We start from the raw sequence: 16,694 nt of genomic DNA, 5'->3' as shown, positions 1-16,694 counted from the left end.
AAGTAATCAACCATGGACATGGGGCTCAGATTTCCTTCTCAAATGATCTAATACTCGTTTTTTCTTCTTTCATGTGTGTATAGTTAAATGAAATTCAATTAACTCGTAAGAGCTCAAAGCTTTAGAATCTATCAATTCTAATTAAGTGATTAAGTGATAACAGTGTCGTTTGTAAATTGTTACACCGTTTATTGTATATACTGCATATTAAAGCGATATTTTTTTCATTTTCATTCATTTTGTCTCACACTATTATTAAATTTACTTAATGGCCTACAATTGAATACATTTTGTTAACAACAAATTGATGAGAAAGGAAAAAAATCTTGATTAGAAAAGTCTTTAAAATATTTTATTTTTTAAATTCTAATGCAAATTTATAAAATTCTTTCAATTCCGATAAGTAAATAAAGTTTATAATGCCTAAGAAATATTTTGTTAAAAATCTTAAGATTTACTGTAATCTTTAACATCAGTTTTAAATGAATAAAGATTGTAAAAGAGCTTTTGTAAACAGATTTTGGAATCAATTCTTTTGAAAAACTTTTATTTATTTAGAACTTGAAAGTTGAAGTAAAATTTTGAAAGTTCTATAACCCTTTTATCGAAAAAAAAAACATGATTTATTCTTTCAAAAATCTTTAAGAAAGTTTTGAAAAAAAGAACCTGGAAAGAATTTAAATTTCTATAAATCAACTAATAAAAGATCCCAAAGCTCTTGTTTATCCAAAATTTTCTTTAATTTTCCGATTTTCTTAAGTTTTACAGAGATAATTAATGAAAAATATATTTCTCCTGGAATTACTAGGTATGTGTCTAATTTTTAACCAAATAAGGCAATTAACGAAGTCTAATGAAACTCACAAAAACTTACAGAAACATCAAAATCTCTTGACAGAATAGTAAAAATTCATTTAACTGACTAACAGACACTAGTTTAACGTTCTAAGAAATACATGGTCTTCTACATATCCCCTCCACAGTTCCTATTCAGTTCTAACCTAGGTCTTCCTTATATTCTCTGCTCTTAACCCATTTTAACGTATTCTACCTGGAATCATGTATAGGCAAATCCATTTACTTTCTTAGAACAAGAGATAAAAACTTGTTTTGTTTCACATTAAAAATTACTCACGTTCGAGTGTCGACAAATAGGTATACCTACTTCTAAGCCTAGGTACCTAATGCATTAGAATTGAACACTCAATAAACGTTCAAAATATGTTACAATTCTAAAGAATTTTGCAATTTTTGCATTTAGAATTTGTTAGATTTTCTTTTCAATAAAACTTCTTAAAAAGTAGGACTTGGTAAAAAGGATCCTTATCTTAATATTTCTATCAGGTTTAGGTATAGATTCATACATTGTAAACTTTCCTGTAACATTGCAGTGTGGCTGAGAGACAAAACTTTGTGCCTTTAATGGGTTTCAAGTCTTGTCTGCCGGACACTAACTGACATAGACATATAAGCTAAATTGGGACATAATGAGTCTATATCGAAATGCAATGGCAAAGTTAATAAACTCCAATATTCCTCAACTATCTCACTCTCGCAAATAGAGTGAAGATGGAAAATTTTATACAAATTAATAATAAAGTATTATATTGTTTATTAGTAATTTAGAACATAACATTAAATACATTATGTAGTAAATATATGTGTTTTAAGTGCAATACATAGGGAGAGAGGAAGAATATTGTGGGCAGAGTGTCTTGGGTGAAAGAAAAAAAAAGTGTGAAGATATTGACCTACCAGCAGCAGTTGAATTCATTCCCCGCAAAAGAACGAAACAAAATTAAAATAAAATAATAATTTTGTAATGGTGATCTCTCTCGTTCTCTCCGTTGTGTCTCTCCCTCTCTCTCCCCTTGTTGGTATATGTTGGTGGAACGTTGATTTTTTCAGTTGTATTTTTCACGTTGTGAGAAAAGAAGAAGAGAACCCAAAAGGAGTGGCGCTGCGTTACATGTGTACAAATTTTTTTTCTTCAGTTTCTCTCACTTTTTTTTTTTTAAATAATTCCTGTGTGTACCTCAATAAATTTTACACTTCTCTTTAATTAAATCACTTATTTTGCCCGTTTTTTTTAACGCTTTTTCTCTTTCCTTTTTTCTCCCGAAAAAAAATTTAAAATAAAAAATATTACAAAATTGATATTTTTTGTCTTCTTGCACACAAACAACTCATTTTATTGTTAAACCACACCGCAAACTCATCAAGGTATACCAATCATGGTAAGTTTTATTATCACAAAAGTCTCTTAGGGGAAAAAAAAAAGAATTCCTTTTCTTTTTTTTTAGTTCTTACTCATAATTTGTTTTGCAATTAAATGTGGCAAAGTGAGAAACAAAAATCCTTACACATCATACACGAATGAAAAAATTTTACACGTAACTTGTGTATTAGGGTTATTTTTCCTCTCTCTCTCTCTAAAAAAAAATTGTCTTTTGCTTCCTTCTAATTATTTCTTCTCTTGGTCTTCATTTAAATAAAAAATAAACAAGCAAAAACAAGTCACAATTTTTTTTTCCTTTTCTTCACTATTTAGTTTTTTTTTTGCAGTGTTGTCACATGAACATTTGTGGCAGTATCCGTGGCTTGCAAAAGAACTTCCTCTCTCTCACGTATTTTGAATGATTCTTCCTTATTAATTCCACACACTCAGTCGGTTATTTTTTCTTTAAAAATCCTTTTTTTTTCTTCCTTAATTTTCCCCAAGTCACAGTACCCGGTCACAGGAAAAAGTCCCCAACAACGTTGTCCCGTGTGCGGCTTTCAAATGCTCTCTTTTGTTTTTGTTGTTGTTGTTGTTGCATGAGAAAGAAAAAGAAGTCACATTTTTTTGTCTCGAAAAACACACACACACACACACATGAGAGTAAAATGCCAAATTTCATCGGTTAGATGTGTGACAAAGGGGAGGGGGGGTACCCCTTTACCCACCTCACTCCCCTCCCTCCCTCTCTCGCCGTACATCTTTTTCTCTTCTGACTTGTGGAGGAACAATGTGGCCGCACGAGAATGTGCCGTCGCACTTGATCGTCACACGTCGGTCTTGTGTGCTAATTGCTGCAATGTGGAATATTAATGTGTGTGGTCATTCGTCGGTCAGTACTATGGGGTGGGGTGGGGGCAAAGGACCTCACAAACCCTCTCCCCCCCCTCCTCCCATCCTTCGCGTATTGTCCACCCGCACTACACCACCTCCCCTTACCCAACCCCCTTTCCACGCAAAACATTCTCACACAAACGACACCAGAGGGCGAAAAATTTTGACAAATTGCACCGGAGTGAAAGATTTTTGACTTTTCCAAATCACGTCCCCTTAGCGCCCCTTCAGGCACATTTCCTCCACAAAATGAAAACAATTTCAGGACATTTAGGAAAACACGGAGATCCTCCATCCCAGTTTATGGGGAAAAACTGCCCATTTATCGGGGAAAAAATCCCACAAATTTTTTTTTTTTAAAAAAAGTCTTCTAGTGGAGTTAGCAAGTCATATAACAAGAACAAAAATGTCCCTCTCTCTCGCGAACGCTCTCACCGTGGAAGTCGCGACCCACCTCCATTTGCCCCAAGAGAAACTCCCCAAAAAATCATTCAAATACCCCCCAATCAAAGCCCCAAACAACAGTGCCCTGTTGCCAAGCCCATGGGGTCCTATTTGGATAAAAATATGCCCATAATGTCCCCTCTGGGGGTAGAAGGAAGAGTCAAGAAAAATTCATGGTGTGCTCTCGGTGTGTGTTTTTCGAGAGCAAGGCAAAAGACATTTTTTCACAATGAATTTATCCACACTTCACCACCACTATTGTCCATTATTTAACCATCACACAATACGGCAATAGTTCACGCGTCCTTTTTCACAATTTTCACCATTTGATCCTATTGCCCTTACCGTTGATAATCGCCTAAAAACTTAACACAAATTTCAATTTGACTCACTGAATTTTACAAATGGCCGACTACTTGTCCACAAAAGTTTCACACTACGTTTCAATCATGTTTCATTGGGGTGTCCCACTGAATTTCCATTTATTCCCATACATTTCGCACACCATTTCACCCCCTTCGGCTTTAATTATCCTTGCAAATGCATAAAAATATCCCACAAATCAATTAAAATTAAAAATATCTAGTAATTAAGCTGCAATTGCCAATGTTGCATGAGTGATTATCACTGTGGGACATTTGAATGGATGTTGAAATTGAATTTTTTGAAAAGAAACTATCCGTTATTTTGCAAAATCACCGAGAGAGATGCAAAATACGAATTTATTCATGCAAGAGTGAGAAAGTATTCACTCTGAAGATTGCTACATGTTCCAAATTAAATGTGCTGACATGAGAATTTTTTTTCACAATTTGAATAAACGAATTTTCAGAAATTTTGGAGAGAAATTAAAAATGGCGCATTTTGGGCGTCCTTTGAGAAAATTAAATAAAATTAAATTTACCTCGACTCCCATCGATGCAGTGCGCGGGTAGTTGATCCACAGGGGGACACTCAGGTACAGAATATAAGTATCCATCGCATGGAGGTGCAACATTTGGTGGAACTATTTTAGCATAATCAGCATATTCATCGTGAGTTGAGCAGCTTTCAAAGCTTATATATTGTGGGGTAACCTATAAATTGATAAAAGATTGTAATTTTTTTTTTTCCTCAAAATCTGTTGATTAATGAAATTATTTTAACGAAACAGTCAACATGGAAAGTTCAAAAGGAATTACAAGGATTGGGGTAAATTGAATTCCAAAAAACATTTTTTTTCGTCAATTAAAGTTCTTTAGTGTTAAAATCTTAAAAGAATTTTAAAATTCAGTTTCTCTCTTTAAACGTGTTTTTAAAGGAAAATTACTTTTCCATGATTTTTTAAGATCTTTCTTACTGTTCTAAATGTTTCCTGAAACAACAAGTTCTTTTAAGGTGTAAGAAAATAAAAAAATTTTGACAGAATCAGCTCCATATTTAAAAATTTTCAATTCAGACAGAAAGAGAGACGATTTTCTTTTGTTATATTCCTAAAATCAAGAAAATAATGAATAAAATTCCCAAATCTCACTATTTCAGTTCATATAGAAACGTTATAGAACACAAAAGTATTGGGAAAACATTTTGAATTTTCTTTCCAAAATGGCGATCTTCGTAATACAGCCGGTACAAGAAAAGAAACTTTTTTTTTCATTTTTTTGAGTTAAAATTCATAGTTTTAATCTTTCCTTTCCATTAATTAATTTTTTGGAGATATTTTGAAACCCTTTCTTTTGATTTTTTTTCAAAATGGCGAACCTTGTTCTATTAATACAGTCAAAAACAATTAAGAAACGAAACGTTTTTTTAGTTTTTGATATGAAACATTAATTGTTTTTAATAATTAAATTTTAAAGATATTTTGAAAATCATTTCTAATTTTTTTAAGATGGCGATCTTTGTAAAGCAGACAATACAACTAAGAAACTATAGAACTTGTTTCCAATTTACAATTATTTCCATTAAATTAATTTTTAAAGATATATTCTGTAAAATATTTCATAAATTTTTCAGAAAGAAGAATCCAAAAAAAAAAGAAATAATTCTTAGAACTTTTTGAAAAACCCGCCATATTTATTTTTTTCGCTTTATCGCGTTTTATGATTTTCGCAGACTTTTGCACAGCCCTAGGTCACGGATTGCATATAGGAGGGATAGAAGGAACGGGGATGTGGGTGGAGGTGGTGCGGCCCCCAATCCATGGCGCGGGAGAGAGTGAGATGTGAGACATTATTGATCCAATATGGCGTGAATGCTCACTGATAGCCACAGGAGCAACAATTTGGCATTGAGAAGGATTTTTGGCCGTGATTTTCGACCCAATGCCACAATGACAACCCCCGGGGTCACCATGGGGGTACTTTCTGCACATCTGCGGATCACATTTTGTCCCGATGAGGTGGCTGGGAAGGTGGGAAGTTGCATTGGTGCGACATATGGTATGTTTGCAGCTGTGCTGGTGGGGTACTCACCTTCTGGATGATGAGGCACCTGGAATTGTAGGCTGTGCAGATGTAGGTCCCATTGGCGTCCAGGCATGCTGTGAGTGGGTCCGGAGGGGCACGCGGAATACCCACGAGGGATGGTGTGGGTGCCGCCAGAAGAGCTCCAACGGGTGCAACAATGTGTGGAGCTGTGGCAGCTGCCTGGTGCGGGGTGGCGTGTGTGCCAGCAACTGAACTACGACCCTTCCTAAGTGACATTCGCAACACATCTACTCCCTGCTGGCTCACTAAATCCACCCAATTTCATTGCCGACCTGTTGATTTTTTTTCCACACACACACTTCTCTTAGCACTTCTTCTTTTAGTAAGTCTCAGCACGTAATCTTTGGCAAATGGATAATAATTCCCGGGAATTTTTGATGACTGGTAGGTAATCACTTCACATGTTTCGGATGTTTTACGAGGAGAGACAAGACAAGGATCACTGAGATTTTAGAGACGGAGATTTGAGCAAAATTTGAGTGTTCATTGAGAGACGATTCACAAGAAACTGATTTCCGTGTGACTTGTGCATCTCATGGGGGTCGTTGTAGCATGTGGGTGGAGATGGGGAACATATCCACCCTGCTGTGCGACGGAGAGTTCCTATTTCACCACCGAGACTCACCATGAGGGACACACAAAATCCATTTTTCCACCCAATCCACAGATTCTCAATCAAATCTCCATCTCACTCACACGCCCGATCTCGCCCACCAGATTCACAGAAAAGACCTCTTTTGGCAGTTGGTAGGATTCCCGCGTGAGAGAGCGCATGGAAATCAGCAGCGTTGTGCAGCTGTGCAACCAGATTTTCATCCACAAACACCCAATATCGCCCACCCCCCAACTGGAGGGAACTTCCTGCCCAGCTGCAGTGGCGAGGATGTGTGAAATGAGGAAACTTCGTCACTTCCACTTGTTAGAATATATAAAGCTCCGTTGTAGCAACTTTCTATTTTCTCACTGAATTTTTCTCTCTCTGTGTGCCACCCACACGCGCTATGCGTGAAAAGCATGCGCCCGTGTTATCGCTGAAAGAGCACAAAACTGGGAGGAATTGCATTCTCCAGTGAGCCCCACTATTTCCAGGAAAACCCCTTATCATGCAGGCCCCAGAATACCACGAGAGGAGCAAAACGCACAAATTCATCATCCACAGAAAGATCAATCAGTGCTCTGTACGCATCCTCGCGAGAGCTGAAACATTGAGGATGAGACTACACAGAGGAGGTACATAGCACAGGGCTATATATAGCATAACTACATACATGATACTATTGTATATAGCAACCTGTTGCCCCCGCAAAGTGATGACGTAGGATAGTTGCAATATACTTGAGCCAAATGATCCACAAAAAATTATTCAGATTTTCTAAAGCAAAAACACAGTGATGGTCATAAAATGTTCAATAAAAGAAGAAAAAGGAAGAAAAGTTGTAATTATTTAAGAAAAATATATGAATTTTTTACATAAGATTAAACCCTTTTTTTCATTTTTCTTTGAAAATCTTGGTGGAATTGGCCTAATAACAGCAAGATTTGAAAGAGATTCAAAATAATCAAATTAATTAGTTTTGAGGGTTTTTATCATTTTCTTTGACTTCCCTGCGATTTTCTGAAAAATAATCGAATTTTTAGACATTTTTGGAACAGCTCGAGGACAATTTTTTTTTCCTTTTTCAGTGAGTTCTATTCTGTAAAAAAAAGTTTGTAACTGTGTTCGTCAAAGTTTGTTAAGGAATACTCAAATGAAGAAATAATTGACCAAACGAATTGTTTATTCGTAATTGAGTTAATCAGATTGGTAAATGGTTGATAAATCAATTAAGTCGTTTATTGAAGCTACATTGAGTCAATTTTTACTAAATAAATAACATTCACATAAATTCAGTACAATTTTGATTTTCTGTCTCATTCACTCCCATTGAATGTAATGGTAAAAATGTTAGGTTAGAAATCCGGATAATTATTGGACAACCCAATGATAAAGGATTCAGGTGTTCAGTTTGTCTAGTTAAGGTGATTTCATTAACCCTTTGATGATCGAGGTATCTAGGCTCAAAATTTTAACGTCATTTTTTCTCAAAAATAATATATTTTTCTAAGTTTTCTTTCTACGAACTTCAGCTAGTTTAATTGCCCTACCTACATGATATGTTTAATAATTTTTTTTATTCCTTGATGATTTGAAAAAAAAAAGTCAAATTGGCCACAGTGGCCAGCAAAGTCCATCAAGGAGGTTAAAGTTATTATTATTAATTATTATTTTCAAATTTCAAATGGATTCGGTTAACCCTTTAACGTCCAACGTGAAACATAAAAACATTGAAACATGTGTTCTTTTATCGCGATTTTTATTCTATGATTTTTTTTAGAGGACTTTTCTCAGTCAGAACGTCTTCTTTGGCCCCTTATCCGTGAATTTGATGCATTTCTAACATGGAAAAACAATTACATTCATAAACAATTGAAAAAATAAAATGTTTCACGTTTGGGTCAGCGTATGACCCAAAAAACCTTAAAGGGTTAAAGGAAAAGTTTTAAAACATCTTGGGCATAATATTAAGATTTTTTGGTTGAAAATTGCGGAAAATTGGTTTTTCTAGAATGTTTTTCAAATCATATTTCGTGAAAATTTCAATAGATTTCTGGTCATATCAGGGTTAATTCATTTCTTTCCAGGTAATCCTTTTCATATCACTTCTACGTGTAAACCTTCGAAGAACATTTTGAGAGTCACAAAAATGAATAAATTCCTTCAAAACGTTCAAAATCATTCAAAATTACAAAACACAAAATAAATTAATTGAAAAACCTTTATTTGCAGGTAAATTCTTCACATAAATCACAAATAATTCCATGGAACAGATCAGCTTTTTGGAAGTCATCAAATGTAAAGTTGACGCCAAAAGGTTGCTCATGAACAATTTCAAGAGCTCTATTGAAAATTTGATGTCTTTGCATCATAATGGCGGTGAAATCATAGATAAGATGACCACCCAAGCCCACAAGAACTCCAAGATCATGCATTCCATTTGGCTTTTCTTCGCATGCCCAAAGGACGATCCAGGTGGTTAAATTACCGCCAAAAGTTTCATTTATTATTTTGGTATTTGTCGGTACTTTCCAGTCTGTACTACAAATTAGCGGCAATGGTTGATTGAAGACAACATCATGCAGAATACCTAATTTGTATGAATTTGATGACGTGAAAGTCAGGTGAAATTTATCAGTAACTCTCTTAAATTTGCTACAAGGATTATTTTCCCAGAGAAAATATTTATCGATATTCCTTTGATACTCAATGAATCCTTTAACTTTTATTGTTTCATGCATATCATTCATCAGGGTATTCTCATCGGGAAAATAGTACGTAAAATACCAACAGTCGAGTCGATGATCGAAAAAATTTCGAAAAATTGGATTTTTCGTTGAAAGTCCTTCCATTAGTAAAATTGGAAGGAAACTATAGGAAATTTCATTCTTTGTCTTTTCTCCGTAATCCGGACAGGTTCCTTTTAGTATTTTCGCCAATGAATTACTTCTAAAACTTAGAATTAACAACAGAGAAACACTGAATTTCCACATTTTGATCGTGAACTAACAGACGCTCACAGCAAACTAATAATGTGAGAAAATTGGAAAATTTATTCTGCTTTCAATCAGTTATTTTGGGAAATATACCTATAATAGCAAAACAAATTAAAAGCTCATTTACTGTTTTTTTATTATTACTTCATTTATAGTACTACAAACTAATGAACTCGAGCTTCAAATCACGTGCTATTAAAGTTCATTTTAATTTAAGAATAAATTAAAGAAAGCAAAAAAAATCATTTTAGCATTTTGAAAATACAATAAAATAACAAAAAATTCAATAAACTTTATCAAACATTGGGTTATATGTATTCCTTTCTATCTTAATTAGTCTATCCAGGAAAAAATCTTTAATTTTCATTCAGTAGCAAAAGTTTTAGAAGGAATTGAAATCAAGAAATTCGTTTAAACAAATGACGCCATCGACGCCATCTTTTTTTTTTCAAGCGACCTTAAGTCACATTTAATACCGGAGGACTTTACTGATAGTTGCTACCAATTGGAACCTTAAAATCGTCACAAAATAAAATCCATTGGATTTATCTCGATGAATTTAGCATCTATGTGTAGAGAATTTTAATTACTTTATGATAGCAGAAAGAAAATCTCGAGAAAAGTCTTTTCTTTGAAAGATAATTGAGGTCAAAGTCAGAATTCAACGCGGAGGACCAAATTGGTACTAACTACCAGTCAAAATCCCATAATTTTAGCTTTTTTTTTTGAGGTTATGTTTCCCCATATTTCCCAAATAAAGTAGGTACTCTTGTTCACTTTTCCTCGATGAAAATCATTAATATGGACTAATTTTATTGCCGGAATGGACTATAAAGTTACTTGAAGAATCAAAGTTTGTGATGATTTAGGCGCAATAATAAATTAAGCAAAACTACAGCTAAAAAAGTCGTTTGAATTGGCAATTTTGCATCGATTCTATGCAATTTTTTTTGTAACGATTTTCTCAATTAAATATTTCGTAATTAGGTGCATGAATGCATGAAGGAGATCAGGAATTAGTCAAACTTTCGATCCTCGTTCAATAAACTGATTAATAATTAATTATTTAGCATATTTTATCAGCTGGTACTTATTACCAATTTGATCCTCCATGTTGTGCCAAATGTTGGGACCTCCAAGTGTTAAAGCTACAATTAAAAAAAATCTACTGAACCGATTTTTATGAAAATTTGGGGAAAAGATTTTCAAAAAATAAATAAAATTCATAAATTGAGTTTGTTTGAATTGGTTTAATATTTCTTTGAATTATTGAGCGATCTTGAAACTTAACATCAGATTTTTCAGAAACTACATAATCCTGAAAAGTCCTAATTTACTCTCAAATATTTCTTTGATCAAGGACTATCATTCCTGTAATTTTCACTGCACACAATCAATCAAATTGGGAAAATAAAATGTTTCATGTTCGGGTCAACGTATGACCTAAAAAACGCTAAAGGGTTAATGAATAGTTCCAATTTTCCAATAAATTGGGAGAAAATAAGCAAAATTTTTTCATTGACTAACGGTCACTTTCCTAGGAGGTAGAGTAAATAAAACAATTAAATCGTGATCTAGAAAAATAACTAAATCTGTTTTAATTCACTGAACGTCCCCTCAAAATTGGGGCTATCAATTTTTATCGCGTCAGTGGTGTAATGGTTAGCATAGTTGCCTTCCAAGCAGTTGATCCGAGTTCGATTCTCGGCTGACGCACTGACTTTTTTTTAATTAAACAAATTCACCTGCAACGAGCTGAATCAGCAAAACTATCGAAGCTGGCAGTTAGAAGGTTAAGAGGTCAGACAAAGTTCTCGTCGAAATCACCTAAAAACACGAAAAATCATCTTAGGAGCAGCTGTAGGAATTTGTAACTCCTTCAGAATGTTCCAAAAAATAATTCTCAATGCCAAGAATTAGGAAACACCCAGAAAATTCAATAAAAAACCATTTTTTTTTGTTTTTTCCTTCAATTTATTTACGTTCATGTTTTCTATCGTGAGATAAGGGATAAAGGAAGGCTAACAGGATCACGACAAATATGGAATCTATTAAGTTTACAATTCGTTTTAAGGAGAAAAAAAAACTAGAAAAAAAAACAATTTTATCATTCACTATCAGTTGTGCAATCATTTATAGAGTAAAGGTGGTGTGAAAGCTTTTCATTTTGTTTTTCATTTACACGGAAAGAAAAAAGTTGAGGCGGCGCAAAAATTCAGTACTTGTTACAATAGCAAGTTATAATGTTATTGTACCCGCCACTGTCCATTTGCACTAGCCGGAGACTCCAGCTGTGCCAACTAGAAATTCCTGTAGAATCAAATGAGATTTTCTGCTCTTCTCACACATTTGTCACTGTGGCTTTTCGTCGACTGCGCAACCTTGTCTCGTATTTGCTTTATAAATCTTGTGCAGATGCGTAACATGCTACTTCAGTCGACGGCTTTGCCGACTTGTGAAAAGACGAGATATATAATTTTAAAGATATAGATGTCTCTTTTTCTCCAATTATGGCATACAAAAATCAAAACGAATGAGACAAAATGTGTGTGCATATACGCCATTTCCTTCTGACTCATTGGCGACATAGCCAGTTTGTAGTTGAGTTAGAAGCAAACTCCAGCTCTGCCAACAATGTAACAATTCTGACGCCAAACTGTTGGCATAGCAAGAGTTTCCAGCTAGTATTAGTAGTTATTTTTCTCCGTGTATTTATGAAGAATAAAAAAAATATTTACGATTCAGATTTTACGATAACAAAAAGGCAAAAAAAAAATCTTTATAAAAAAAAAGAGTATATAAGGAGAAAAGAAAAATTGTCCTAATCGATGAATTACATGAAGAAAAAAAAAGAAAATTCACAACTCTCTGAAAACATCAATCGCTCCAAGATACATTTTTCTTAATGCAAATAATTGACTTTGCATTGAGATAAATCCATTTACATTATTTTTTTCTTCTCTCTTTTATTAGCGTGTTAAATTGCAAATTCTTTCCTTTTAAACTCTATTTTCTTGCCTGTCAAACTAATGAAGTTTCCCTTTACATCCTTCAAATTGTATTTATCTCATTTTTTTCAGGACATCTCTCTTGTTTTTTGTTTTTCTATCCTTACTATTTGTTTTTTTATTAATGTTTTATTTATTTTTTTGTAAATTTGTTGTTGTTTTATTAAAGGAACGAGATGTCCTTAATGAGAAAATTCAAAATCTCATTACAAAGTCATAAAAGATCCCTCTTCTCGTTTCAGCCTCCCTTCCGCGCGTGGCAGGGAAAATTGTCTACTAAACTATTTCTTTTCTTTTACAATAAATGACAAAAAAAAGGATTTGAATTATATCATCTGTTTTTTTATATAACTTTTTATATTTCTGTTTTAAACATTTAATTAATTTTCATTGAGTGTTTTTTATTTATTCTTTTGTGTGTGTGTTTAAAGTTCTAAATAGAGGAGAGAATTACATTTCAAAGTTTTTTTAAAAAAAATCTATGCCAGAGTGGGTTGGAATTTTTATTTTATTAATTTTTCTTCGAGAATTTTAATCAGTTTCATTTAAAAGAAAGCGCAAAAAAAACAAGGTCATTCCATTTGAACTCAATCACAAAAATTTCTTATTATCACCCACCCTTTCTTCTGGCATTAATTCCTCTTTTTTTTCCTTCTCTTGACGTCACTTTTCACAATTTCTCCTCAACTTTTAAGATTTTCTTTTACTGTGTGAGATTTTTTTTTTCTTTTCGAAAGATTTTTCTTTATTTACTTCCGAGCACCTCCTTCTGTGCTCCACCACACGTTGGATTATTATTTTTCTGTTTTGCTTGTATTTTATTTTATCCTTTTAGAATCCGTGAACTTTGAGCTGCTCAGCCTTTGCAAGCCCCGATTTTGTAAGCCAGCGACAAATATTTTCACGCTGGTCACCTTGCAATTGCAACACTTCACCGTACTCTGGGTGCTCAATTACAGTGCCATTGCACGCAAATTCCTACAAAAGTTTTTTTGTGAAAGAGATTTTGTGAAATTCAAAGAAAATTTTTATTTTAAGTTTTTTTTTTTAATTACCTTTTTACATGACCGAACAATCTTCTTCAGGTCATATTCCGAGGAGAGCCCTTGAACAGTAGTTAACGTCTTGCGACCATTCCTCTGCTGAATTCTTATATGTACAAGACCGTCTTGCACATTTTCATCAGCACCCTTGATTGCATCTGCAAAGGGGTCTGCAATAATAGGAAAAACAAGTTTTTCTCTATTAAAAATCTTTTCAAACTTTTCAGAGAGAAAAAAATCATTTTTTAATGGGAAAACATTTTTTTTACGAGTCAATAAAAATTATTTTTAAAATTTAAATTGCATTAAAGAAAAATAAAATTATTGAAACGCCTTAAAATAGTTGATTAGAGTTGAATGATAAAATGAACGTTTTAATGATCGACAAAATGTCAAACGTCAAAGTAAAGAAACATAAAACAGTATGGAAAAGAAATTAAAAGGATAGAAAATAAACGTTCATTGTTATAGAAGTAGGTACCTCAAACGTACTAAAAAGAAACGTCAACTGTTATAAAAGAAAACGTCAAAAAAAACTTCAAACGTTCCAAAATGCCAAAAGTTAGAAACAACGTCACAAGTTGCAAAAACAACGTTAAATGTCAGTGAAAGAACGTCAAAAGGTAAGAAAGAATTGTCTAAAAGTTTAACAAAAACATTAAGTGTTAGAAGACACGTCAAATGTTAAGAAGGAATCCTCAAAAGTTAAGGAACATCAAACGTTAGAAAATAAAAGGTTGTATGGAAAAAAAAAACGTTCACTGTTAGAAAACTTCTTTAAAACGTTCGACAAAACATCAAAAATTCTTGGTTGGAAAAAAAACGTCAAAATATAAAAAAGAAATGTCAAATTTTATATCAAAATCGTTAAATGTTAGAAGAAACGTCAATGAGGGCACATAACGTAAGAAACGTCAAAAGATAAGGAACATCAAAGTTAGAAAATAGAAGGTTAAAAGTTAGAAAACCGTCCAGAAAAGCACTTCAAACGTCAAACGCTCTAAAAATGTCAATTGTTTGAAAATAAGCGTCACACGTTCGAAGAAACGCCAAAAGTGTGAAAAACATCAAACATTAAAAAAGAAGATAGAACAAAAGAAAAAAAACGACAATGGTTTGAAAAGAAATATTTAACGTTCGAGAAAACGTCAAAAGCTATATAAGAAACGTCAAAATTTAAGAGAAAAAAACGTCAAATGTCAGAATCGCATAGTGTCAAAAACTGCTAATAAGGACAGTTAATCTGAATCCTAAGAAAACACGACCGATTTGAAATGAAAGAAAAACAAAGAAAAATATTAAATTGAGAAACCTCATCGCGAAAAATTATCGACTGCTCCAAATGTTGACTCTGAGACGTACGCAACGTTATCTCTATATTGCCTTCAAGTTTTAGAGGACAATGCAATATTTACTCAATGCAATTAAATCTCTCTTTGTTCAACATGACTGGAAAATAAGCTGGAGCATGATTCTACAATTTGCAAAATGATAAAAAGAAAAATATCATATTTGTGGGAAATTGAGGAAAAATTAAAGGAACTATTGAAGGGTTTGTTGTTTAATTAAAAAAGAATTTATCATGGAATTTGGACCTGATGAAGAACTGTAATCAGGTCGAATATGTGGAAGTTTAAATGAAAAAGAAGAAGAAACTTTGTTCTTAACTAGAGCTCTGATTGGCTGATGGATTTGCACAATACTCATTCATTGGCTACAGCTTTGGACTATGATACTTATAATGTGTGAAGGGGTGGAGTTTCAATGCAAAGCTTATTTTAACAGAAAACTTCCCTATAGAGCCACATAAAGCAAAAATTCTCAAGAAATACGTTCGCCACGTGATTGCTGAACTGAATTGGAGAGAACTTCCAAAAGGAGATCACAAGATAACGCTGTCTGGACTCCTCCGAATAAGCTCTAAATTATTTGCAAACGAGCTTGGCTTTGTCCCCATAGCCCAAAGTCCACATGATTGTTTATTTTCTTTGCGAAATCTCTGAAAATTCTCGTTCTTTCTTTGGTCGGGGAATCAAAAAAAAATGAAACAGCACAAAGACCGTGAGATGGCTTCTAGGAAGGTCGTCGTCGCGAAAGCTGAAATTATGGCGCATTAATTCGTGGCTGTTAACTGTAAAAAAATATATAATCTCCTCCCTCCCAAGTAACCCACTTTACTCTTTCCGGATGTTTTTGGGGCTCTTAGGGGCGATTTTTCTCAAAGTCCTCCCGGATTTGCATGGTGGGGGGAGTGAAAGTTGAATGAATTTTGCGTTTCATTCCAGACAATTCGAAGAAATTTCAATGATGATGACGAAATCTTTATTCATGAGTCATGTTCTTTTTTTTCTGTAGACCTTGGAAGCCCCCAGAGGACTTCCGGAATCCTCAATTAGAGGGTTATAAATTAATTTTGCGGAAAATCCATCAAGTAGCGCGCCTCTTGCAATCAAAGGAGGCCCTGAAATTCATTCCCCGAAGCATGTTTTCCCATCAAACAACGACACTACATAGCAAAAAAAACTCCTTCGCCATCTTGGAAATTGGTTGGTGGCCTCCTCCGTTCGTGTACTTACCGAATGTATTAAGATTCTGGATGGACATACGATAAACAAATGATACACGACCAAGAAAACAAACTGCAAACTGCAGACTCTTTATGCGAAAATTCACTTAATTTGCAAATTCGACTTGTGTGCGAAACTATTAAGTTTTTTCTTTTCACGGAAGTTTTTCGCGTGGAACTTTTGTAATGCTATCTATTACACTGACCGACAAATTTTGCACTCCACGGGAATCCCGAAGCCCACTTTGATTTTTACGATTTCTTTTTATTTTTGAACTGCTTTGAATGAATTTTATTCACAAAATTTGCAGAGTTTGACTAAATATTATTCTAAAAATAATATTTTGACCTGGAACGCCTTTTCACTGTGAAAATTCAATTGAAACTGCAATTGGAGCAGAAATTTTGTCGACTAGTGTAGGTACTGAACACGGGAAATCGAGATTTTTGCGAGAAATCTCA

The 16,694-nt window shown here is 33.8% G+C and overlaps 4 protein-coding genes and 1 non-coding gene across 8 annotated transcripts in view; 1 reads left to right on the top strand and 4 right to left on the bottom strand.

The window, feature by feature from the left end:
• Nucleotides 1-6,428, bottom strand: part of LOC129791557 (la-related protein Larp4B) — a 48,069-nt gene extending 41,641 nt beyond the window's left edge. Inside the window, exons 1-2 of one of the 3 annotated variants that reach the window (XM_055829743.1) lie at nt 6,010-6,428; nt 4,461-4,632 (exon numbers count right to left, since the gene is read on the bottom strand). In XM_055829743.1, the coding sequence (XP_055685718.1) occupies nt 4,461-4,632; nt 6,010-6,240 (403 nt within the window). In that variant the 5' untranslated portion in view covers nt 6,241-6,428. Of the gene's footprint in view, nt 1-1,755; nt 2,790-3,901; nt 3,997-4,460; nt 4,633-6,009 lie in introns of those variants that run through there. The other 2 variants (XM_055829744.1, XM_055829746.1) reach the window with 2 other exon arrangements.
• Nucleotides 1-16,694, bottom strand: part of LOC129791559 (potassium/sodium hyperpolarization-activated cyclic nucleotide-gated channel 3) — a 1,048,222-nt gene that overhangs the window by 85,974 nt on the left and 945,554 nt on the right. The gene's annotated exons all lie outside the window — the stretch shown is intronic.
• Nucleotides 1-16,694, bottom strand: part of LOC129791609 (uncharacterized) — a 309,820-nt gene that overhangs the window by 85,974 nt on the left and 207,152 nt on the right. The window lies entirely within an intron of this gene.
• Nucleotides 11,260-11,331, top strand: Trnag-ucc (transfer RNA glycine (anticodon UCC)). The gene has a single exon. It is a non-coding gene; the product is annotated as a tRNA-Gly (tRNA).
• Nucleotides 12,562-16,688, bottom strand: LOC129791645 (eukaryotic translation initiation factor eIF1). Its single transcript, XM_055829900.1, has 3 exons — nt 16,243-16,688; nt 13,679-13,836; nt 12,562-13,601 (listed from the first exon to the last, which is right to left on the bottom strand). Exons 1-3 carry the CDS (start codon nt 16,268-16,270, stop codon nt 13,455-13,457), a joined length of 333 nt encoding a protein of 110 aa, XP_055685875.1. The 5' UTR covers nt 16,271-16,688; the 3' UTR covers nt 12,562-13,454.

Source organism: Lutzomyia longipalpis, chromosome 3, assembly GCF_024334085.1.
Source record: "Lutzomyia longipalpis isolate SR_M1_2022 chromosome 3, ASM2433408v1".
Lineage (NCBI taxonomy): Eukaryota > Metazoa > Arthropoda > Insecta > Diptera > Psychodidae > Lutzomyia > Lutzomyia longipalpis.
Note: the sequence above shows the minus strand (reverse complement) of the source record. Positions and strands in the feature narration are given on the sequence as shown.

Coding starts and splice junctions, on each gene's coding strand:
- LOC129791645 (XM_055829900.1), bottom strand. CDS start 16,270: ATGTCCATCCAGAATCTTAATACATTCG. Junction 13,837..16,242: donor CCAGAATCTTAATACATTCG/GTAAGTACACGA, acceptor CTATTATTGCAG/ACCCCTTTGCAGATGCAATC. Junction 13,602..13,678: donor TTGTTCGGTCATGTAAAAAG/GTAATTAAAAAA, acceptor AAACTTTTGTAG/GAATTTGCGTGCAATGGCAC.